The sequence below is a fragment of the Aspergillus uvarum genome (genome assembly GCF_003184745.1).
Source record: "Aspergillus uvarum CBS 121591 unplaced genomic scaffold BO82scaffold_51, whole genome shotgun sequence".
Lineage (NCBI taxonomy): Eukaryota > Fungi > Ascomycota > Eurotiomycetes > Eurotiales > Aspergillaceae > Aspergillus > Aspergillus uvarum.
In genome coordinates this window covers 174,058-198,644 of record NW_020291348.1, presented here as the reverse complement: position 1 = coordinate 198,644, position 24,587 = coordinate 174,058, and the positions used below count along the sequence as shown (strand labels likewise).

At 53.1% G+C, this 24,587-nt stretch overlaps 5 protein-coding genes across 5 annotated transcripts; 2 read left to right on the top strand and 3 right to left on the bottom strand.

Moving 5' to 3' along the window:
• Nucleotides 1-3,335: 3,335 nt before the first annotated feature.
• Nucleotides 3,336-5,930, bottom strand: BO82DRAFT_290149 (uncharacterized protein; the record flags this gene model as incomplete). Its single annotated transcript, XM_025631673.1, has 1 exon — nucleotides 3,336-5,930. The coding sequence occupies one exon, from the start codon at nucleotides 5,928-5,930 to the stop codon at nucleotides 3,336-3,338; it is 2,595 nt and encodes an 864-aa protein (XP_025489143.1).
• Nucleotides 5,931-7,314: 1,384 nt separating this feature from the next.
• On the bottom strand, nucleotides 7,315-10,105 carry BO82DRAFT_148522 (gamma-glutamyltransferase). The gene is made up of 8 exons (XM_025630147.1): nucleotides 9,644-10,105; nucleotides 9,262-9,567; nucleotides 9,138-9,171; nucleotides 8,916-9,075; nucleotides 8,276-8,861; nucleotides 8,052-8,212; nucleotides 7,868-8,001; nucleotides 7,315-7,815 (listed from the first exon to the last, which is right to left on the bottom strand). Exons 1-8 carry the CDS (start codon nucleotides 9,692-9,694, stop codon nucleotides 7,367-7,369), a joined length of 1,881 nt encoding a protein of 626 aa, XP_025489142.1. The 5' UTR covers nucleotides 9,695-10,105; the 3' UTR covers nucleotides 7,315-7,366.
• Nucleotides 10,106-10,858: 753 nt separating this feature from the next.
• BO82DRAFT_367271 (uncharacterized protein) lies at nucleotides 10,859-18,656 on the bottom strand (the record flags this gene model as incomplete). Its single annotated transcript, XM_025637075.1, has 12 exons — nucleotides 10,859-11,240; nucleotides 11,299-11,328; nucleotides 11,388-12,084; nucleotides 12,233-12,401; nucleotides 12,603-12,761; nucleotides 13,209-16,839; nucleotides 17,013-17,051; nucleotides 17,526-17,552; nucleotides 17,626-17,727; nucleotides 17,785-17,910; nucleotides 17,980-18,492; nucleotides 18,562-18,656. The coding sequence occupies 12 exons, from the start codon at nucleotides 18,654-18,656 to the stop codon at nucleotides 10,859-10,861; spliced, it is 5,970 nt and encodes a 1,989-aa protein (XP_025489141.1).
• Nucleotides 18,657-19,050: 394 nt separating this feature from the next.
• pre3 (proteasome core particle subunit beta 1) lies at nucleotides 19,051-20,275 on the top strand. The gene is made up of 5 exons (XM_025635871.1): nucleotides 19,051-19,240; nucleotides 19,295-19,340; nucleotides 19,402-19,416; nucleotides 19,467-19,742; nucleotides 19,808-20,275. The coding sequence occupies exons 1-5, from the start codon at nucleotides 19,204-19,206 to the stop codon at nucleotides 20,130-20,132; spliced, it is 699 nt and encodes a 232-aa protein (XP_025489140.1). The 5' UTR covers nucleotides 19,051-19,203; the 3' UTR covers nucleotides 20,133-20,275.
• Nucleotides 20,276-22,461: 2,186 nt separating this feature from the next.
• Nucleotides 22,462-24,091, top strand: BO82DRAFT_367269 (putative cyclin-dependent protein kinase complex component; the record flags this gene model as incomplete). Its single annotated transcript, XM_025637074.1, has 2 exons — nucleotides 22,462-23,715; nucleotides 23,789-24,091. The coding sequence occupies 2 exons, from the start codon at nucleotides 22,462-22,464 to the stop codon at nucleotides 24,089-24,091; spliced, it is 1,557 nt and encodes a 518-aa protein (XP_025489139.1).
• Nucleotides 24,092-24,587: the final 496 nt, after the last annotated feature.

The following is a 24,587-nucleotide window of genomic DNA, read 5'->3' as shown; positions in this document are numbered from 1 at the left end:
GACTCAGCTGGCCCTCATGGTGACCGCTCGGAGTAATTCTTTCCGGAGGCCAGGGAATGTCGCCGCTCGATTCGAGATTCCACTCACTGCCTGTCGAAAGTCATCAGGAGGCGTTGTCTTACTTAAGCATCTAATCCTGCGATAATGCTCGCTGGCCCCATGGGTTCTTCAGAGGTCAACCCGAGTCGAAGAAGGCGCGTTGATCTATCTGCGATGTGGCCCTCATCAATGGTCAACTTGATCTCCCAACGAGCACAACACTAGTGAAAAGAAGTTCTTTGATAAACTGCAGCGCAGATCCGCGGTTTCTTCAGCCGCGCATCATTGTCATCGTTAGGAATTAGGGTGCGACTAGCCCAGATCCACATCGTCCGAGGGCGACAATCATTTTCTATTGTTGGCACCTTTCCCGAAGACTGCTGTACCCCATAGTCTAGTCCATCCTCATGGAATCCGCTACACAATGCAGATAAATCCCGCATCCGCACGATAGGGTTCTTGCTACGAGTAAAAGCCTCCTGCGATCTGACTGCCTTTCTTGACCCCTTTCGAATTCGAGTCGAATGGTGTATGGATCAACACGCGATTCTTGGCAGATTCCATGGAATGTTGCCCGCTGGTTCGGGCCTGTCTGGCATCATCCCGACCGGTTCGAGTAGAGATAACACAACTGGTTCCAAGCGGCAAGTCCAATTGCTTCAGGCCTTCATAAAAAGTCTCGAGGGATTCTAACCAATTACGGCCACAGTGGCTAATCTTCCTCCCAGGACCTGACTGATGACATCGGCAGTTATTGCCGATAGCTCTTCGGCCTCGTAAAATTGTCGTGGGTGCCGTGGGTGCGAGAGCCCGCCTAACCTACCTTGAACCGCTTCCAGCGTACACATCCATAGTACTGTACCAGATATCTCAACCGGTTCTGCAGCTCCGACTCGGCATTGCATCCGCACTGGATGTGATGATCGTCAACATAGAAACCGTCAAAGCTCGCGGATCGACATGGTTCCCTGAATCGAAGTTCTGCACACTGTGCGGGTCTGGATCTCATCGCATCGCATCGCATCGTGGTCGAACTGCTTGTGCCTTGTGGGCTTTCCCATCGCATCCTCAACAGTGGTAGCAGTGGATCAAACGCGGCACATGGACCACATCCTGATTTTCCCACACGAAGATCGATCTCAGGGCTCCTCAGCCTCAACCAGAACCGAAGAAAGGAAAACTAACAAACACAAAAACTGCGTATCCATCACGAGCTGAACACGGGACATCTTGACTTTTCCCCTTCTCCCCCCTTTGTCCACGGTACACCACCCTTTTCAGAAACAACGGCAGAAGCTTGTCCGGCCCGGAAAAAACAAGCGCCAATGACAATGGTTCGGCCAGATGATACAATGCTAATGCTATATCCTCTGTCGGCGAGACCCCGACAGTTGATAGCATCGAATTGCCCTTCTCAGCATCTAGGATAATTTCCGCGGGGCGGAAGATGGGGCCAAGGTAAAAAGCTCTGTTTGAAGTTCCCATAGTCTTTCATAATGAGTAATGACTACCTTACCCCAAGACGGGGCCCAGAGCTATTCTCTTTGACTTTCACTAGCGGCGCCCACGGCAGTTTTAGTCGAGTCCAATGGGGAGGGATGGGGGAAGTTTGTTTGCACGGCAGCTTCCGATCGGACCTGTGTCTGTCTGTCTGCCTTGTTTGGCTGAAGGGAAAGCTCCCGAGATCTCTCTCGTATTGAATGAGATCAGGGTTCCACGCAGCCATGTGGTTTGTGAAGTAATCATGTTTGTCGGGAAATTTTGATGTCGTGCGCTTTGAGCTATGGCGGGTCCTTCCACCATCACCACATCTTTTTCCTATCTTCTCAACATGTGCACGAGTATACTTCGGACTGATCATGTATCTCTGTCAAGCACCTCAGCCGATCCGCGAGACCTTACACAGCGAGGCCAATACAGATATCCACATTCTTCTAACCCACAAAGCCGCAAGCAATTTCCTCTCCACCACAGCAGGAGACTCCAAGAACATGAACACACCACCATCCCATCCCGGATACAAAACACCCAGTCGACTCAAAAATGGTTCCTGGTCTTTTCTTTCCTGAGCCTCTTCCCCATCTAGTCACCCCCTTTACATTCAACAAACCCCACCCTCCCTTTTACTACTTTCGTCTCCGGATCACACTTCAGGCAATTAGTCCCTCCATCAGCGTCAGAGTCAGGGTCCAGCTCAACAGCACTACGTCGATCATCTTCAACCCAAGACCATCAGACTCTCTGAACTCCAGCTCTGCTGATCCTCACATCGCTCCCTAGAGAAGAAGGTCGAACTCGTGAAAACCGTAAAGAATCAGACCCCAAGGCGTGGATCCGGTAGTTTCGGCCTAGTTACCCTAACCTGACCTAATCCTTTTGCTCCCCCTTCAACTTGAGTCGGTCTAAGGCCACCTACTGCACAGCCTAGTTGATCTCCTAGGCCGATAAAACCTCCTAGGGCTGTGGAACTTGATGAGCGACTAGCTTTCATCCCTTCCCACCCCAGACCCCACATCCTCCTTCACCCCTTTTGCATACCACTGCGAGGCGAGGTTCACCTGCCTGGCCGGGAGCAAAGTGAGTGAGGACCCGGCGACCCGGGAAGCCATGGAGAGGAAGACCCAAACCTCAAGACCGGAAATTCGTTCGAGACTCCTAGCAAAAACAACCCAGCCCATCATTCAGTGACAAGATATCCATTCAGCTCATGATTGCCAGTTAGAAGTACAGAGCAGCAAAAACATTAGGGGGTCCCAGAGAATACGACCACAGCAGAAACAAAGAGTCAGAGGATCAAAGGAGACATATCAAATCAATTCCGTGTCCTCATGTACAAACCAACTCCTTCTCTCCCTTTAGCTGTCGGAGAAATCAAATCATGCCTTCTCTCCACACATACCCACCAAACCCCCCAACCAAGGGTAGGTACAGTAAGTACATTAGATAGGTTTAAAAATTACCGTAACGCACCGTTTCCTCACCAAACCCACCAATGCCACCATTCCATCACACCCTTCTTCATGTCAATTCATTTCATGCAATTCGTCCGGGGAAATTTGGATCTGCTGAAAAATTTCCCTGTTGCTCATCAAATGTCGTTAACGCTGGATTTGAGAAGAAAAACAAAAACAAAAACAAAACAAAACACATGTCGTAAAGGCAGAATGCAACAAGAAGAAGAAGAAGAAGAAGAAGAAGAAGAAAAGGGGAACAGCGCTGCATGATCCTGATCCACTGCTCCCGTAGGAAACAAAAAACACACCCGACGAAGAACCTAACAACCACATAAATTGCAATCATCTCCTTCGCGTCCCCCGTCGACTGTCGTACGCCTCTTCCTCGTCTTCCTCCTCGACAGGAGCCGGGGTCCGCCGTTCGGTCCGCCGCTTGGGGCGCCGCCGACGGTTGGAGCTGATGTTACTGGCCGAATCATCGGGGGCCAGGGACACGCCGTCGTCGAGGAAGAAGTCGTCGTCGGCGGCCGCGCCGTTTTCCCAGAGCCCGAAGCCGGAGGCCGGGGTGCCGAGACGGGCCTCAACGAAGGAGCCGCGGCGGTTCTGGTTGGCGATGGACAGGCCGGCGCCGCGCTCGCGCAGCGCCCGGCGCACGACCTCGGCCTTGCAGTGCAGGGCCTCGAAGGCATCCTCCAGCGCCTCCATGCCCAGATAGATGTCGCGCTCGATCTCGGCCAGGGCTGCGATCTCCATTTCCTCGTCGAGCGCGATGGGTCCCCCGAAGGATGCGGGGGCCGGCGACGGGGACGTGCCGTAGGGCTGGCTGGCCGGTCGGGACACCCCGTCCACCTGGCTGGGTGTCGGCCCCCGCGAGATGCCGCCTGTCGTGAACGGGGTGTTGGACCGGGTGCTGCTGTAGCGCGACGGGGTGGAGCCGGACGGGAAGGAGTCCTCAGCGCCGCTGCGGAGGAACCCGTCAAAGCGGCCGGAGATAAGGATGTCCCATTCATCGTCGCTGATCGCCGCGAGGGTCGCAAGGACATGGTGCATGCCAGGGTTATTGAGCATGTAGATCGCGGTTTCGGGGTCCCGCGGTGGGGAGGACAGTCGATACAGTCGTTGTATCGCCAGAGTCGAGGACACCAATGGAGCCGGTCGTGGGCGGGGCTGTCCTTCGGGCCGCGGCGTAGGGGAGGTCGAGCTGATTCCGAGGATAGCAGAGAAGAGTTGCCGCTCCTCAGGCTCGAGGTGAGTCAGGATCGCAAACGTCAAGGTCTCATCATCAACCTCGTCGGGGGCGCTTGTGCCTCCACCAGTCTGCTCACTGAGCCATTTGTCGACGGCCACTTTCGTCTTACGGGACTGCCGAATGTAATGCTCCCGATACTCCTCTGGCACGTCGATATCGAGTTTCTGCATGGGGATGTGCTCGTCACCTGACCAATCCGGGTCTGCGACCGTCGGAGATAATCTGAAGGGTGGCCAGTTGGGGAGCTCGCGACGGCCGGATACCAATTCTAGCACCTCCCCCCAACTCACCCCCGCTGGGCGTTCCTCGTGTTCCTCATGTTCGCACATCAGACAATTGCATGATTCGGACGAGATGTCACGAGCAAAGACGGCCTCCAAGCGGTCGAGAAGTCGCCGAGCTACTGATCGATATCCCGTTGCAACGGCGAGGGAGCCGTTCTTCGTCATGACATGCTGATAGTCTTCCAGAAGCCGGTTGAGAGGCTCGAATATCTTGCTCGCCACGAGTTGCGGCTGCGTTGGGGGATACGGCGTGGCTTCCGAGCCGCTCAAACTCTGCAGAAGTGATTTCGGCGCGCGATGGTCCAAGCCGCCGTGCTGTAATAGGTAGTCGACCTTTGGGATGGATATAGGCACCTCCGGGGGCGGCGGCGGAGGCGGAGGCGCTCCGTAAGCTGAGTTCGCGGTCGTAGGCCGCCCGTAATCGTATGCAGTTTCCACTGGGCTCCGGAACGCGGACCCCGGGCGATGAGACATGGACGACCGTGTCTGGGTACGAGAGGGCGGCTTCTCCGGGCTTCTGACCTTGCGGGAAGTGCTAGACTGGTGAGCGGGCGCAACCGTCGTAGCCTCCGACCCGTTTGTTGATTCGAGACCGATGTCGCGTACCGTTGCTGGGGAGCGTGGCGGCGTCGTGGCGGTGCGACTGGAGGGTCGTTTGGGCGGCGCTGTTTCCTCCACGATCTTGCTCTTGGAGGACTTGCGGCTCGCTGTGCGAGACGGCGATTCCTTATCATGGCTGGAGCGCTTGGTTTTCGTCGAGTCCGATCGCACCGTCTTGCTTGACTTGGCCCCTTCATCCTTCTTTGACCGCAGACTCGAGGACGAGCGAGTGGACTCGGCTCGAATCCGGATCTTGGTCTTCGGTTTCTCCTCTGTAGTCTTCGCGTCCTTGTTGTCACAGACCGTGCTGCCCTGGCGGGATTGTTGATCGACGCTCGTCAATGGGGGACTCGGGGGCGCATGCTTGTTGCCGTCCGAGCGATCATGGCTTCCTCCGTCGGCCGCCTCTTTGCCTTGGTCGGTCAGGTCGGTCGGATCTGGGGTCGGGATGTTCGGTTTGCTGACAGCTTCCCTGCTGTGAGCCTTGGAGAAGGTCGGATACGGGAGGCTGGTTCTCGATTCGAGGAAGGACGCCGTGCCGGAACGGCTGGCGCTGTCGATGCCGGGCATTGAGGCACGACGTTGCTGGCTGGGATTGGAGGCGGAGAGCGAAGGGGTCGAGGAGCGGTCCGTGGGAGGGTCGGGAGGTCGTTCCTTGGTTGGGGAGCGGGTAGACGATGGTCCGTGGGACGAGCGGTGCTTGTGTTGTTTGGATTTGGAAGAGACGCTCGAGGAAGTCGACGCCTTGCGAGTCCGGTCCCTGTCGCGATCTCGGTCATTAGGTCTCAACGGTAGATGGAACATGACGTGGGTGTGGGTGTGGGTGAAATCAGGCGGAAGGCTTCGAATCGAGGTGGATATGGAAGGTTGGAAGACACTCTTCCCCCCTCAACACAACCCCTTGTTCTCCTTGCTCTTCGTCCCCACTTTCGCTTTTCGATTTCGGGGTTGTATAGCGTTTGTAGTAGTTACCTCGACTTATAGATCGCGAAGGCGGGATGAGAGGGCCCAGCGAAACAGCTCCCAAGGCGAGCAAAAGATGAAAGAGTTTGTGTGGTGTCACAATGTCGAGAAGGAGGTCCAGATGATCCGAGAACCGGACGGACTTCCGTCGTCTGGCGCTTAAGAGATCTGGAACCAGACGCAACTCCCTGTGGTCGAATGCCCAATTAGGCGCCTGTGTCAATCCACCGAGGGGACTGCTGGAACCGATGCAGCATCCCGTGAGGGGCGCGGAGGGAAACGAACGATAAGGGTCGGCGAGGGAGGAAATTGAAAGATAGTTCAGGCGCTTGAACGGTAAAATAAGAAGAAGTGACGAATCAATTCAATGTTGGAGTATCGTGAAGTATCGTGATTCAATGATCCTAAGAAGGAGAGAAATGCAGAGTGCAGTGACTGTGCATGGGAGGAGATTTGGCGGGAGGGATCGATTTTGCGGTGAGAGCGACTAGACTGAAAAGAAAGAGAAGACTCGCTGAACCTGAATTACTACTGGACTGATGGATGGACTCCTCCCCGCAGACTCCTCTCCAACTCGTTGGATTCTTGCAACCCGATGAAGGGTCCCCGAACCTCCTCCCTATGAACTGGACTAAAGAGCCACTAACCAGACTAACGAGGAGGGGTTCACAGACTACTTGCATGAAGCACCACTCCAGTCCGCACCCTAAAGAAGTCGGTTCAAGTGATCGGTCATTCAAAGGACCAGGTCTCAGGTCTCGACCATCGATAAGCATTTCAGGTCAATCAAATGGAGGGACTCGCGATGAACATCAACCAGCAACAACATTCATCCCCACCATCCTCACCATCAAAACTTGGCGGTAAAGTACATTCGGAACACCTCAGGCATCACCGCTTCTGGCACGGGATCCCCCCTCGGATGCCTCAGGCTGCGTCGGGCTGCGGAAGGGATGGCGCCCATCATCGTCATCGTACTACCACGCAAAGTCAACTGTACGAAGTAATTGCTTTTTCGGTGCACCTCTTGATTACATTGACCAAGTTTGGCATCCCTTTCTTGCGGAGTTCGATCAGATCGACTACACCCCCGCTCTCCGTTTCGTTCATTATCAAAATCTATGAATTTCGATCGCAGAGTAGATCCGTGGGTCGGTATTCTTCAAGGAAATAACATCCAAGCTCTATATGCTTGTATATACTTCTTAGACTCCAGTGCTCACAGTATGTGGCGGCCAGTCCCGGACCGCGAGCCGCATAGGCGACGAGTGACTCGATCAGACGGCAAATCCTCCCGAGTCCAGCTGCCTGGGCTCCCCAGCAGCATCAAACGTTCCGTTCGGAAGAACACGGATTGCTTGCGCGGAGCTCTGAATCGGCGCAACCCATGTCACGTTATGCCCGCGCGCTTTCATGAAGGCCACGGTGTCGTTGTTGTAGCTATACTCGAATGTGACCTGGTTAGGGATCAGCTGATCGTGCAGACGAGGCTGAGCTAGCGCCTCAGCTGCCGTGAGACCACCATCAACAGCGTGGATGATGTTCTGGATGGTCGCGGTGATTATCCGACTGCCGCCCGCCGAACCAGCCACGAAAAAGACAGTGCCGTTAGGGTGAGTCACGATGGCTGGTGTACTGGACGACAACGGGCGCTTTCCAGGTCGGATGAAGTTCGCCTCAGAGGGAACATATCCGAACGAGTTGGATGAGCCAGGAATAGAGAAGTCTTGCGAAGCAGATTAGCCAAGAAGAAATAAGGTCTGGTTGCCTTCACCTACCATCCATCTCGTCGTTCATGATAATTCCTGTCTCGGGGACCATAACCTTGCTCCCGAAAAGCAAGTTTATCGTTGTGATGGCAGATACAGTAAGGCCTTCGTGATCGATAGTAGCAATATGAGAGGTCCCCGGGCTACAGACATCATCAGCTTGTCTCAGAAGGCGTCTCATTGAGGTACGTACGTATCCAAGCTCTCAATACCTCGAGGGTCGTATGCATTTATATCTTGCGTCTTAGAATCGGAGATCTTCGCCCGGATTTCATCGATAGTAGATTGCTCAAGCATGTTACCCTGGTATTCTCCCATGTCGTCCACAAAATCAGGATCTCCCAGGTTTGTCCGCTACTATAGAGTCAGCCCAGTCACACAGACCCCTACATACTTGGTCCAGAAGGTGAGACGTACCAGTCCGTATCCAAACCGAATGGCTTCATCCAGCCGATGAATACTCAAGTTCACATTGTCAGCGGCGAGGAAGCTGTCGTAGGTATCTAGGACTTTGAGTACGTTCAGCGCAACAATTCCACTAGATGGAGCCGTGGTGCTGGTGATTTGGTATCCACGATAGTCTATCTGGGAGATATTCCGAATTGCAATGGCATAGCTGCGAAGGTCATCAAGAGTCATCGTGCCATTGGCTGCTTGCACAGCATTGACCATTGTCTCTGCAATATATCCAGAGTAGAATGCATCAGCGCCCTTCTCAGCAATCATCCCAAGGGTCCTGGCATAACGCTTCCGTGTCATGATATCGCCGAGGCCGAGTCTAGTTCCGTTGGGAGCAAAGTCAATGGCCCATGTCGGGTCGTTAGACAAGAAGTCGTCGCCGCCTGCGTCAGTAATCGAGGAAGCCATGTAGCGTACTAGATCCGGGCCAACCGGGAAGCCCTCATCCGCGGTCTTAATTGCTGGCTGCACAACGGTTGACCAAGGAAGTAGGCCATACTTCTGGTGAAGGTATTCGAGACCACGAAGCTCGCCTGGAACACCGCTGTAAATCTTATTAGTATCAAGGTATTTCCTCGTGAGTTGAATGGCTCGTTACCTTGCAAGACCCCCAGTGACAGCTGCTTCTGTGTTGTTGACAAACATGTCCTCATATGCCGCGGCTGGGGCAGTTTCGCGAAAATCGATAAACTCGAACGCGCCGTGAGGGTCTTTCACTAGAATGAATCCACCCCCTCCGATCCCGCTGTGATACATTCCTGAGCGGAAGGAAAATCAGTTCCAGAGATTCCATTACCACCAGTGAAGGGGAATCACTAACCCACAACCCCTACACAGAGCATCGTTGCCACCATCTACCGACCGTCAAGTCAGCACAATACTCGACCGATCCTCGCCATATGGGAGCTCCGTATCGTCCAAGTCAATAGACTTCAGACACTCACAGCATCAGCAGCGTTCCCGCCTTGTAGTAGAATATCGGTTCCGTGGCGACTGCAAATTGCACTCTCACTCGCTACGGCGCCACGCTTGCCGTCCTCCAATTCATCGTCCCAGCCCAGCTGACGAGTCGCATAGTCGAGAGGCGACGTGAGTACGTTCGGCAGATGTATGACCAAGACAATTAAGACTAGTGTGGTTGACAGGGTAAATCGCAGGATACGGAACATTCTCGACCTGTTCCTGGGCTTATCGTGCGATAACACCGACTGAGTGCACGCGACTGGGCGTTCCAAGTCTTCGAGGAGTGGCTTTAGGCGAAATGCAGGTTAGTGATTTGGAGAACAGAAGCAATTTTTGGAAAAGGGGAGGACTTCGTCATAGTACCTGTTTCTCTGCATCTTGGTTGTCAATGAGGTCCGGTCTGCAACCCTGCATGTTTAGTACTTGGTGGCCGGATGCGGTCACTGGAAAGAACGATGGGCCGAGAACTACTTCTAGAATTCCGAAATGCGCCAGAGAGGCGGGGGATCGACAATCGGGAGAGTCAGCCTAGCTTAAGCAGGACAAAATATCATTTAGAGTGAAGACAAGTGAAAGATGCAAAATAAAGAAGATTCGGAACCCGTTATGTTTATTTAAGAGGCGAAGGGCTCCCTGACCACCCCCCCTCCCCCATTATCGGACAGACTCCAACGGCGATAACGACCACGACAGTTTAGTTTCCTGCAGAGGCCCGCATGCCTGGTTCCTTATCAGCCTTGACCAACAGTAATCAGAACCGCCACTTCGGCCTGGTCACCCGATGGCACACCAAGCTCATCCAAAGGCGCAATACCTGCCTTGTCCAATCAAATTTCATCTTGAAACGTGACCTGCATAATTTGGGGTAATCAAATCTCTGAATCCGGCGTAGCAAATTTTTGTCCGACTCGATGCATTCTTAAAACCAGGGCTCAGGTTTCGGAAAGCCGGAGAGTTTCTGCTGTTGTCAACCATGCACCCTGACCTGGAGTGGGGTTTTGGCCACGCTAGAGATTATGACTGGTCATTGTGAAAGTTATCTGGAGGCAGCGGGAGGCCGCGATAAGCCTCCTCTCGCGTCTCTTGTCCTCGTGAGCACGTTTGAAAAGAAGTGTGGTAGCCGTGACCCTTCGCAAAACAACCATACTTCTTGTGATCAGAGAGAGTCTGGGGATCTTGTTGATTTCTCTGAACGATGATCCTGACGAGAAGCGCCCTTCGTCGATGCTAGAAGTGAATGGCTGCGTTTGGAAGACCTATGGAGCCAGTCCCCGATCATGAGGTAATTCCCAGGCGGCCCTTACCCGGACAATCACCTTTGGATTCAGAGAAGGTCTCGGATGCACCTTTAGGCAGAGGGAAGGAATCCAGATATATCAAAGTCGGGTTTCAACCATCTCAGAACGGCTACTGGAACACCAATGCCGCACGTCTTTCGTCATAACAAGGTTCCTTGCTCTTGTTTTCCCGCCGGGTTCACCAAGTTCAAGACCCGATCTGCCATGGATCATCCTCTTTTCAGCGAACCTAAAGCTTATGAGGCTGGTTGGAGTTCAAGCTGACACGTATGAAACCCCATCATTCTTCGAGCTCAACTGCTCTTCTGGTCCACGATATAGTGCTCGCCCAGATTGAGGGAATTTCATCTTCCGGTTGTAAAACGGTCTCGATGAGGCGTCGGCCCCAATCTCGAACAAACCATTTGTCTGAAAGCAAGTGCAGTCCAACACCGTAGTGTAGAAAAAGAATCCGAGCCACCCAATCACCCTGCTTGAGCAGATCGATGTAAGCCTCGCTAATATTGATAGGCCATGCAATTATACCACCGTTCGGGCCGCCAAATGGCCATCTCTTGATTGCTTCATGAAGAATCTGCCAAGTGGCCAGGTATATTGGCTGATTTGGCCCTCCGATACCGTTAAACTTCTCTTGGACGCCCTTCAAGGAATCCATGATTGCACTTGAAGTGAATTAGCATCTGCGAGGTAAGTGCTGTCAGACAGGCGAGGGAAACATACCTCCTAAGATTCAGTTGAGATTCCCGCACTCTATTAGAAAAGTCAATTCCCCAGGTCAGGTCAGACATGTGAGACGGGTGAGGAATTACTGATAAGGGTTGCCATCCTGATCGACTTCATCATCCTTCCATTTCAACCAACCTTGCAAGTCACCCCGATATTCCATGCCGTTGAGTTGCACAAATAAGAGTGCGCAGCCAGCAATGAGCTGGCGAATCTCCAATACATGAGACAACGGCTCGAATGTCTGTCTGTCTTCGGAAACACAGGGATACGCCGTTGCACACAACATGATGAAAATGGAGCAGATAAAAGCTGGCCCACAAGTCTCCGGGGAGATGTCCGCCAAGACGCGACTGAAGGCCGAGCAGGCGCGGCTCTGATACTTCAGCGCGATCTCCAGCCACGACCGGTTGTCGTGCTGCTCCAGATAGGCAAGATGCAGAGCCGATAGCGCCAAAAGACTGTCCATCAGGAATGGGTGGGACACCACGATTCGCGGGATGACGACTTGGAAATGATGTGCGTCGAGGCGGCCTTGGCAGAGAGTGATGTATGTCTCCGTAAGGTAATGATGGAACAATCGCATTTCAAGCATTCGCGTTTGCGACGAATCTGCTTCTGGGCCGGATGCCGCCTCGGGTGATTCATGTGGTGTGGAGGGATTTTGACTATCGACATCATTGGACGGATACGTGCAATCCAATTTTCTCTTCTTGCACAAACCACATCGAGGCGTCTCTTCGTCGCACTGTGTACTACTGTCAGCGATAAACTGTTCAGAGCCTGGTCGGAAGCAGAGACTGAACGTCCGCTGAGCATATCCCAAGGTGTTCGGTTGGCGGGAAGATGGAATTGAGATGGCAGCACGCAAGGACAGCAGCCACAGCTAGTATGAGATAGAGATGGCAAACCTTCACATGTCGCTTCTTACACTGAATGCAACCCTTCCGGGATTTGGTGTGGCTGCGGCGCGAGGGCATTAAGCTCGGTTCAAGTTCGATCAGAACTTGATACGGAGTCAGAGGTGGGATCTGATGCTGTGATCTTTCGGCGCGTAGAAAGCTATTGGATGCCTCGGGGCTAGCTGAAGTTCTCCCGGTCTAGAGAACAATTACTGTATCATACGGTCGGTTGAGCGTACCGGAATGGAGTGAGGTAAGAACATGAAACGAATTGCTTCGTTGCGGACGCAGTTCGATGGAACGATGTGTGGTTAAATAGATTCAAGGTTGTTCCTCAGGTCCGGATGGGACCGATTTGCTGAGACTTGGTAGTTCATTTAGAGTGGAATAATAACATACCACGAGCTGAGGCGATGATTGCGCTCCAGGGAATAAATAGAGGAGAGGCAATTGGTGCCGAACACTGGCCGGCTGGGAAGGTTGAGCCGGCCTTAGCCCCAAGTAGGCAGCTTTGATTTGCTCGTCAGCTAACTGGGGCTGACTAACGTTCTGCTTATGCTTAAATTAGTACAAGTACAGTACAGGTACAGCCCAGACAGCCAGGTACGTCAGCATGGCTACAGCCGGCATCTACCAACTATCAGAACATGTCTATGATTCAAAAGTATACATAGAATGATATTGATTTGCCAAATTTCGATTCTATCGATTTTTGGTCTTTCTAACTAAGCACACGACTGGCCAGCTATGCACGCTAACCATAGAAAAAACCGAATAGCAGCGACAAACATTAAAATCGTGACCGTTTTTGAGTAGGGAAAAATGGTGTAGGAATGGTAAGAACAACAAGGAGATTTAAGTCAGTCCGGAAGAGGATCATGTCTTCCAACATAGCATCATCCGAGCCTTGAAAGCGATTGCAAGACATCAAAGTGGCTCTTCATCCACGAGCAAATCGACAAATCAAGCGTCCTCTTTTTCTCCATCCGACTTGGGATCTCGCACTGACTCGCCACGACCCGGATCAAGAATCGAACTTGATGTCCTCAATTGCTTCACACCGGACCGCAACACCAATTTCTCCTTCTTAGCTTGAGGTGGAACGGGAGCATCCCATGAAGCACTGCTGTCGTCACCCGCAAGAGCAGCGTACATAGTCGTAGACCAAGAACTGCCACCAGGCGTTTGGACACCAGGCGTACTGCTCCGCGAGCTACCAAGGCCGTTACTTCTCTTTGAAGCTGCGACCTGGGCCCAACCGCCTTCGCCGTTCGCATTCTGCTGGGCTCGAGCAGCTTCGCGCTGGGCTTTTGCTTCCGCTGCAGCGAGTCGCTGCTCTTCCTGTTCCTTGAGGCGGTGGCGATCACGTAGCTTTACGCATTCACCGACGCTCATACCGCCAATACCAATGGTGGTGCCGTTGCCCATGCCCAGAAGGGGGGGAGTCCAGGCAGTGGGTTTGAGAACAAACACATGGCGATGAGGCTCCGGATCGAAGCTCTCACTGGCAAAGCCCCAGTCGGCGGCGAGGGAGTGCGCGAAGGCACGGAGGGGAGATTTGGCGGGTTGGAAACGGGTGGAGCGGTTTGCTGGGTTTTTGTTCGTGGCGAGACTATGTAGGGTCGATTCGTAGGACTGGAGAGTGGATAGAGGACACGACGACGAAAGCTGGAGGTAAATATCGAGAGTTTCGGCGGAATAGGGCAGGTTGGTGGAGGTCAGCGTCTGAGAGACAGTCGTCGTTGGGTTGATATCGACGCCAAGCGCAGACGCCAGAGAACGGTTACGCTCGAGGCGGGCGCATTCCTCGTCGCACGCCAGCGGGGACGCTGATGGAAGTCGCTGCGCCTGCTGGAGGTGGCCCTTGGTCACAACAGCCTTGGCTGCATTGCAACGTCGCTCCTGACGAAGTCGTCCACAGCTACATGTTACTGCGACCATGGATGAACAGGGCGTTTTCTCGGGGCACGGATAAGGAGCGTGACACTGGTCAGTACAGGGGTGACCACACAGGGACTTGGTCTTCCCACAGGCTTGCTGACAAGGCTGGGAAGCATCCTCACAATCACCCGGTCGATGACAGTTCTTCTTACAAGTATGAGAGCCACACTTGAGGAGCTTGCCGCAAATCTGTCCGCACCGTGCATCTGCAAGCCAGCACGGCTGATTCTTCAGCACACGTTTGCCGCACAGGCACGCCTTTTCCGTCAAGAACGGGCATTTCGGGCAATTTTCATCGTCGGTGTGGCAATTATGGGGCGTCTGCGGGTGACCGCACGGTTTAACGCGTTCACAGGGGTGTGAGCAAGCTGGAGGCAGTGTCCCACAAGGCAGAGGCGGATACAAGACAGATCGACCGCAGTTACACGGGATCTCTTCGAAGATTGCCTCCCTGCAAGTGTTACAGGGCCCTTTGTGACAGATCTCCGGACATGTGTGCCGTCCGCATTTCAGCATACGGCCACAGACCCGGGTACAGATATGTTCAGCCTCGAAATCCTCGTCGCTTGGTCGAAGATGCGATTTGAGCTTCCGCCGTATAGCCTGACGCTCAATCGCCTTCTGTTCGCCAGGGCAACAGCGCTCTGCGCATGCATGGCGACCGCAATGCAAGCCGGCTTTACAGATACGGAAACATTGAGGTGGCTCATAGTCACCCGTGAAACAAGTCGTCCGGAAGTCATTGCGGCCGCATCGGCAATGGATCGTGACTTTCTGCAAGCAAGGTCCGCACGGTCCAGTATGGCAGACTTGCTCGCAAGAGTGTCCGCATGGTAAGGGCTTCCCGCAAGGCTTCGAGCAATTGGGGATGGGGTCTTCGCAAGTGGTTCGGGGCGAATAACCCGCAACGTGGGTTAGAAGCGTTTTCCCACACGGGCAGAAAAGCACCACATCGGGCGATCGGGGACAATGAGCGGGATGCGCATCCTGGGCGTGGCAGGACTTCTGACACGAGTGTAGCCCACAATCAAACTGTCGATTGCAATGATCACCACAGCTGAAACATCCAACCCATTCTACAAGCTCCTCCTCGCCGTCGTCTTCACTAATGCGCAAGGTTTCACTATCCATCTCCTCGTCTTTGGAACTGCAGAGCATCTCAGACTGCGATTTCCCGCAATAGCAGTGCGCATCGATTTTGACCTCGCAGGCACCGCAGAGGCCCTCATGGCACGGCCGAGGGCAGGTGTGCTCACCACAAGGCAGCAAATCACCACATACCTCGCCGCAGCTCCATCCATTATCGTAGTCGGTGTCCTGACAACGCTTCGTAGACGAGTTTCGCCCACAAAAGCAATCCTGGGTCGGACCCATAGCAGTACAAGGAGCGCATGGACCAGCATGGCACGTCGCATCGCAAGGGTGTGGACAACCTTTTCGCGATCGCGCGCAGGTCTGTCCACATGAATGGGGCGGGAGACCAGGAAATGAGCGCGGGTCAACCTCCTTCTGGCACCAACAGGTGTAAGAGGAAGGAAATACTTCATGAGGCAGATTACAGCCCGGGCAGCGCCAAGCACGAGGAACACTGTTTTCGCCCTCCTCGCCCCGGCGACGCGCCGCATCCTGCGCCGCCGCGCCTTCGTTCCTCGACCATTTCTTCACACAGCTCAAGTGGAAAATCGTCCAACACAGTCCGCAGGACCAAATACGAGACCGTTTGCCCAACTCAGCTGTACAGATCGGACATTCGTAGAGGTTGTGGGCGATGTCTTCGTGGATCCGAGTGGCAATGTCCGGTGCCGATGATTTCGTCGTAACTTTGGGCGCTGGCGGAGGAGGGGGCGCCGATCGAGCCTGGCTTGGGTTCTTCGCTTTCGATTTGCCCTTTGCACGTCCGCTTTGTCGAGGTAGTTCTCCGGCTGGCCCTCCTGGGACGAATGCTGGCGCATCCGCTCTCAATCCAGCAATGTCCTCCGCGCCTGCGCTCTGGTGGGGACCGACATCCTGAGTCTCCTCTGGCTGCTCTGATTTCGTCAGTCGACCCTCAAATCTTCGCCCCCCGGTAGTGACCGCTGAGTGGTCGGCACCCCCGCGTGCTCGACCATGTCGTCGGCCTCCATTCGACTGTGCACTTGCGCCTCTCGCCCCTCTTCGGGTTCCCCTCGGTCCTCTTGGTGGATGGTTTGCGTCGGGCGCGGTCTGTGTCGCAGAAGGTTCGTTCTGTTGCGATGGAGGATTCGTAGCCGGGTGTGCTGGCGTTTGCTCTTGAGACTGCGCTTGTGCCTGTGTCTGGTTCGGTGGCGCAGGTCTGTGAGAACGACTGCGATCGCCACCACGGCCTCTACCTCCGCGTCTTGACCTCGTGCGCGGGGTAGTGTTGTTGCTGTCTGCCACGAGGGCTGGAGAGTTCGACATTGTTGGCTCCAAGGTCCTTACAGGGGCGTTGAATTCGGAAATTGCACGCGGAGAGAGCACGTCCATCCAATAGCACCAATCAAGAACCGAGTACAAAACAGGGAAAGCGTAGATCAATCGGTCGCTGATAAGGAGCTTGAAAAGAAGGAGATTACTGCCGCGAAAAGATCGAAGATCGGCTTCCGCTCGAGTGGAATGAAATTCTGTGAGCTGATCGATTCCGATATAGCTGTAGAAGGAGGCCAAAGGCAAGTTGAGACCAGGCAGGAGGCCGCCACTTGAAAAACCAACAGAAACTGGTGGAACTCAAACGGTGATTTTGTTCCTGAAGTACGAACGGGTGAATGTGGTTCGGGTGGCGGCGGTTTGCCTCCGAGAGCTGGTCAGGCCTCTTGTCGGGACTCCTCACACTCCGATTACTTCGCAAATTTCGGGCTACGCAGGACATACACTCTTCTTAATGGTTCGAACTCATGTATAATCCAGGGCCTGGAAAGCTGTCAGATCCCGATCAGCGTGGCTTTTTCTGTAGCATGACTCATGCTGGTCTAGTGCTGCGCCTTCGACTCATCCTGCCAACGAGATTACTCATAGCGGGTCACCCCTCATGAGGTGGTACTGAGCAACTCTCAAGGGACAATTGATCGGGGGCGAACACTGATTACAGAATCTATCTGACACCGCTCGATAAAAAGTTGTCTACATTAGGTATTGGGCTAAATTGCTCTTGGAAACACAGGCGGATCCTCAGCCCATGTTTGGTTGAGACATAAGATCCTGAAAATAAACACGAAGGCAGCCAGCCAGAAGCATCCGAAACACCACTCTAATACAACGTAAGGGGAAATCAAAGAACAAGAAGCTGCGCAAGAAAAGGCAAAACAAAAACATCTCGAGCAATCAATCATAGGCTCGGGACTGGTGCTGAACAAACATGATATCGTCACAGAACAACAAACACACCGATGAATGAAACGAGGAGATGCACAACTGTTGAAAAATTGTTCAATATTCATGCCGTACTATCTCTTCCATGATGAAAGAATGAATGTGTTCGAAATACCCTGGCTCGGCGACACTATCATTGTGTCCACCGTTGGGCAGAGTACGCCAGACCTTACGGCTGGACTTGCAGACAGCGAAAAGCTGCGTCATGTTGGACGGTCTGTTTACGTAGCTTGTTAAATTTTGGATCTGTGGAAAAGAGGCAGTTTATACTTACGGTACAATCTCGTCCTTCAGCCCGCTGAGGAAGAGAATAGGCACCTTGGTGATTTTAGGCAATACATCCTCGCTTGTCCAGTATTGATGGCATAAACGAGCGAGATATCGCGCCGGTGGAAAGACCCTAAGAAATGTCAGAAAATCGCTCTCGAACTGTAGGTAATCGGAGTGCGGTGGGTCAAGCCGAACATACGTGGGAATCAATTTGCGAATGCTCAGGAAGGTATTTTCGAGAATCAAACCAGCGATTGCACCCTTGTCTTGGTTCTTAGCCACAAGGTCAATCGCGACCGCTCCGCCCAGACTTTGTCCATAGACAACGATCTGGCTATCCTTGGTCTCGGGCCTTTGTCGCAGATAATCCAAACCAGTTTGCGCATCAACCTTCAATCCTGCCTCATCTGGAGTACCAGTCGAAAGGCCGTAGCCGCGATACTCCAACATCAACACGTTGCAACCAAGAATTTCCTGAAGAATCTTGGCGATGGGGATACGATGGCCGATGTTACCCGCGTTCCCATGAAACATCAATACTGTAAGGTCTTGAGCGAGGCGTTTTCGTGTAGGACGAATGAAGAGGGCATGTAGTGTTTCCCCGTCCGGGGTCGGAAGATGGAGCTCTTCGTAATCTGTGATGCCGAATTGCTGTGGCTTGGGGACATTGGTCCGGGCGTCGACAGGGACATTTCGAGGATAGATCAACTCACTGCGCACGGGGTTAGATCTCAGGCATCGCTATCATCATGGCCAGGCGCAAATGCGGGTCACTGCTTACTTCTGCTTAAAGTACAACAGACCACTGGCCACCACGGCGAGACCAGAGGAGGCCAGAACCGGCAGGCGCAGAAACTGGACGGCACTATTGGCCATGCTGGCGATAGTCCACGAGGGTGGAGGCGGCGACTCAGACATGCTAGCGAACGGAATAGTATAGCCGATGCGACAGGACGGCGTTGCAAAGTTGGAACTGAATCAAGCAAGTGAAGCTAACTTGAACCCCTAGACAAAGAAGTCGAATATAAACGGCAAGGACGATAATGCGAGTGAGCTTCGCAAGCGGCCAGATACTGGTCTAGCGGAAATTAAAGCGTCGGTTTGTTTCATCGGAAGTGATGGCTGGAGGGGGGGGAGTCGTTCAGGAGACCTGCGGGGGATGGGGAGCTGTCCAGTAGGAAAGATACGCTGTCTCACCGCCCGGCGGAGCCAGCTCCAGCTGCTGGCAACGTAACGCGCTCGCCTGCCTTGACAGCTCCGTCAGAGCTCATACCCATCAACTCCTTCAGCCAGATACTTCTTGAATGCAATCATCATAAATTTTCATATTTTCAATTTTACTTCATAGAAACCGTTCTTCGGCACACAGCTCATATACATACCCTTACTTATTTCCCCTCCCCCCCAAATTTCGTCAGTCAGTATGGTCGGTCACGGCATGACGGGGATGCTCGGTGAAGGTCAGTGGTAACCTCATCTACTGGACGTCATGCCAAAGCTCACGGCTCTCATAGATGGTATTCATGTCGATATGAACCACCTGAAGAAGGGTGAAGTCAAGTAAGCTCATGGAATCAAGATCTCGAGTGAGGCAGTCAACTGATATACCATGCCTATCCAGCCTCGGAACGTCAATGTGAGTGAGACTTTCCCTACATCATTACGACACCCTTTAACCGAAATCAGTATGGCAATCAACTTCAAGGACGGTGTTATATTGGGTGCCGACAGCCGAACGACCACTGGAGCGTACATCGCCAACCGGGTTACCGACAAATTGACACAGGTGCATGACACGATCTGGTGCTGCCGCTCGGGGTCGGCTGCCGACACACAGGCCGTGGCTGATATTGTATCCTACCATCTCAACATGTACTCGATCACAAACAACGAGGCGCCCAGCACTCAGGTTGCCGCTGCACTGTTCCAAGAGCTGTGCTATGAGAACAAGGACATGCTAAGGCAAGTTCATTGTGCCCCTCCGAGTCACAAGAATTGCTTTTCTTATTGACTATGGCGATGTTTAGTGCTGGCATCATTATTGCCGGATATGATCCTCGGCACGGAGGACAAGTTTATTCGATACCTCTGGGCGGATCCCTCCACAAGCAATCGTACTCCATCGGCGGATCTGGCTCAACCTATATCTACGGCTACTGCGATGCAAACTGGAAGGAGAATATGACTGAGGAAGAAGGCGTTCAGTTTGTTCGGTCAGCTCTGCAGGAGGCGATCAAGTGGGATGGTAGCTCTGGCGGTGTGATCCGGATGGTGGTTTTGACGGCCAAGGGCGCTCAGCGACATCTCTACCTGCCGGACACGGGTTACACTGGCCCCGGGGTTACCAACTAATGAGTGTATCCGTTTGAAGTGATGATTCATATCGTTGTTAGCTGTCGATCAACATGACCTTTCCTTCTCCATGGCACTGAAGATAGCCTCATTCTGGGCATGATTTCGCCGTCAATGTAAGCGGTAAATCAGCCTTCTCCTGGACGATCCAAACAAGGCGTGGTGTTATCAACCGAGAGTCAGGAAGATGCATGAATCGCGTCATATCTTCTAGCAAGTTGCGCGGTGCTTCCCCATTATATGCATGGCTTGGCTTGGTATCTGACCTCACGGGCTGCTCGTCAGCTCGAGTCGAGCCCCTCTCGGAGGTGGCTGCTTGCCATGACTGAGGATACTGACTTGACTATAAATGTCACTCGGATCCGGCGGTCAGAGGCTGTCACTTTCAAAGTATCACCTCGTCTTAGGCTTCCTAAGTAGAAGGCAAATCTAAATAGGTAAGCCTGCAGTGGCGTAGGTATTCGTTATTTCGTAGCTCGTACTGCTAAGGCTATATCAGACAGGAGATTACTCCACTAAAGTAGCAGTAGCAGTATCATTAGTAGAGGTCGAGGATGTGACCGGTCAAAGGCCTCGAGGGTTTTCTGGGACGAGCACCAATCAGTCAGCGATGATGAACACCTGCGCCTCTGCAGAGCCGCGATTCGCCCATCCCCCCTCAGACGGAGGATGATCCTAACTGCCACTATCCTGTCCGGTTTTCTGGGCGGCATCGTCTGCACGTACAGTACCTGCGGAGTACCTGATACTACTAATACTGTAGGTGAAGATGTTCTGATGCAGGCTCATCCTGTCGTACGGAGTAAGGAGCATGGACAAGAACGGCTGATTGACCCGGATATAGTCCAAAGCGGAAACATCTCGATGCGAGGCGTGTTTCTTTCTCGACTGGTAACTTCTCGGAATGGGGTCGTCCGTAGTATGTATTGGGTAGGATGTTTGACTGGTAATCGGAGAAGAAAGGAGAGAAAGACAGAAAGAAGAGAGGGAGAGAGACCTCCCATTTGATGGATCATTTCAGTCTCATGATAACGATAATAATCTAGTCCGTTCCGTCTCAAGCCTGTCCAATGTTTCTTGTTTCTTTTTTCTCCTCCTATTTCTTTGTCCAATTCCTACCTTCTTCTTGATTTTGCTTGATTTTATTTTTTATTATGTTTGCTTTCTTCTCTGTCGCTCGTACGTGATCATCCACACATCTCAGTTGGTACCTCAGCTGCCTTGATTTTGGGGAGGAAATTCTTGGTCTTCGGCTTGATCGATCCATCTACTTGCTACTTTGGTTACTGCATTTGGGGAAGGGAACCTCTCCTCCCCCGTTCTTCCCCGTTGAATAAAGCACTGAGAACTCCAGAACTCCACCCTTGGGTCGGTCTGGGTCTTGCTGGGTGGTAGAGTGAGTGTTGCTGAGTGGCTCTGAGTGGCTCTGAATCTTGTCGTGGTGGACCCAGCCTTTCTGCCCGGGTTTCTTGTTCCCTCCCTTCTAGCTGGTGCTACTGGTGCTGTTACGGCTGCGGCTGCATCATCAACATCATCATCCCATTCTCCGTTCCATTCTCCCTCTCCTCTCCTCTCCTCCAGCTCTTCTCCCTCTCCCCCCATCCATCTTACTTTCTTCTATTTCTCCAATTGCCAGTCGCCATAGTTCCTCTATCTATCCATCCATCCATTCATCCACTTTTCTCCGCCACCCTTTCTCCTCTCTTGTTGTGTTTCTTATCCAGCCTTCATCCCCTTTTTAACTCATCTCGTCGTCCTCGTCGTTATCTCATCTCCCATCGCAATGGACATGTTTCCCACCGCCGTCCATCGCCTGTGATTCCTTACCCGCTCCAGGCTTGGGTTGGGTTTATCGCGCATTCCCCAGTGCTCTGACCCTCACTCGCCGCATCTCCAGATCCAGACCCTCTCTGCGCCTTCTACTCCTCTCGCCGCGCTCCCCTCCCCCTTCGCTCATTGAACCGATCTAAAGTAATCAACCCATCAATCAATTGCTGGATCTCGTACTTGTCCCTCTCTCTTTTACGTGCTAGACTCCCCCTCTCTCCTCCTACCATCTTACCATCTTCAACTTACTTTCTTCAATCTGATCTCGATTTTCTCCTCATTATTTACCCTGGCCTTTCCTGGGTCTTCAATGACCCCACCCACCGTCGTCTTCAGTCGCTAACCGTTGCTCGCCGGCCTGGGCTCTAGTTGCAATATTTCAACCCCGACCACTGTCCGCCCTTCCATATATTACCTTCACTTACTTCTGTTTAAACCTGACATGGGATCCGTTATCGTAAATCATCCGCGATCGGATCATCTTGATACGTCCTCCTACAACATGCTGGGGGGCGCCATACCTACTTCGGAATCTGGCTATCGATCCGCGTCGCAGACCCAAGCCTCGTCACGTCTGGAGACCGGCGGCGGCTCTAGGTCGGCATCGTCTAATACCACCCCCACCTCGTCCACAGCCCCGCCGTCAACATCCGCCTCAGCTCGCCTCCCCTCCCACCAAACCGCCCAGGATGTTCCGCCTTATATCTATCACCCTGCCGACTCGAATTCTTACCCCTCATCGCGGGCCTCCTCAACCATTTCGGGTATAACAAGCGCCCACCCGAACTCAGCATCAATGACCACAACCACTAGCGATAGCCATCCATCTCGCTTCGATAATCACGCCCACGCCGCGCCTCACACGTATGCCCCTCATGTCAGCGCCAGCCATGCACACGCGACCGCGGCATCCACGCAACACAACAGAAGTCATTCATCCCCCGCGTCACCGCAGTTGAGGCCGACTCATCAGTCCCTGCGCTCATTAGGTGGCTCGGAGGCAAGCTCGCCCAGTCGCATCAAGGTCCGCGATCTGTCCCATATACAAAGCTTCGCGAGCGAGGAAATGTTGGCACATAGAGATCGGATGACGCGACAGTGGGGTCCTCAAGAGCGCCAGTACGAAATCAGTTCCATGCCGGTCACGGACATCATCGAGATGGTAGCTGGGCTCTTGACGAAGATAACTACGACTAACGACATGCACCATGAGCATATCCATCGCCACATACCACCCCCGGACGGGACCTCGAACCTCACTCCACAGGCCGCCAGTGTTCTTGCCTTTCATGGCAAGAATGTACCCAGTATCAGCATTCTCAGCTATTTGACGAGAATCCACAAGTATTGTCCCACCACTTATGAAGTCTTCCTCAGTCTTCTGGTGTATTTCGATCGCATGACGGAGCTCGTCAACCGGTCGCAACTTGAGCGATTGCGGCGTCGCCAGGCCCGATCGGCTTCCATGCTAAGAACTGATGGCAATCAGCCCCAGTCGCTCCGATCGTCGAATGTACAGACGACAGGAGGTGCCTCTCCAATGGCCACTCCACCATCTTCTGCCAGCTTCGCCGCCCAAGACCCGTCCACTTTGTCGTCCATGTCTCCATCTTTGGAGGTCGAGGACGAGGAAGAGGCGCTTTCTCACTTTTTTATCGTGGATAGTTTCAATATCCATCGGCTAGTCATCGCAGGCGTGACTTGTGCCAGTAAATTCTTCTCCGATGTCTTTTACACAAATTCACGATATGCAAAGGTACCCACCTCCGTCTTCTTCGCTCCTAATTCAATCATCTATACAACAGAACTAACACCAATGCTGCATACAGGTTGGGGGTTTACCATTGGTTGAACTCAACCATCTTGAGCTCCAATTCCTTCTCTTGAATGACTTTCGTCTTTCGATCCCCGTGGAAGAGCTTGAAGCGTATGGCACAATGCTGGTAGAATTTTATGCTCGAGAGATCGTCTCGCAGCAACAACAGCAGCAGCAGCAGTCGCAGTCGGGCATCCCTCGTACAATCCACGGTCCTCCAGCAGTGGACTCTCAGTCCGATGGGATGTACATGCGCACCCGGGAGAAGCACCGACCTGACCAGCCGGAGGTTCGCCAAACCCCCACTCCACCCTAGATGGTCTACGCACGACCACGCGGGGCTTCCTTTCACTTTTGGATCCACGATCCACATTGTTCTCCTTCGACAGGTGAACGATTTTCCCACTTTCGCTTGGCTTCATGTGTGGGTGTGTGTATCGACTGCTGGTTTACTATACCTCTTTATTGGCGTCGCATATCCCCTTTGGTACATATATCCTAGTCCTGTCTTAATCACGCATGTTCCCGGCAGAACGATGATCGCAATCTATCTATAGACTTTCCATTGCGGCCGGCACGTTCGATCGTCGCTGGATTGCTCGGGTGGCTTGTCTTTTCTATGTCTACTGTGTATACAATGTTCTTGTTTGACCAGAGTATTTCGCATAATCTGGCTTTTGTCATTGGGTCGGCGTTCATGGTCTGTATTCTTGTGTCTTGTTGTCTTGTACGGGTGAAACCATCTCAATCTTGGGCATTGCAGCCCTCTTTGAAGTGTTCTCGATAGAGCCACTGTTTCACTGTGGTCCATC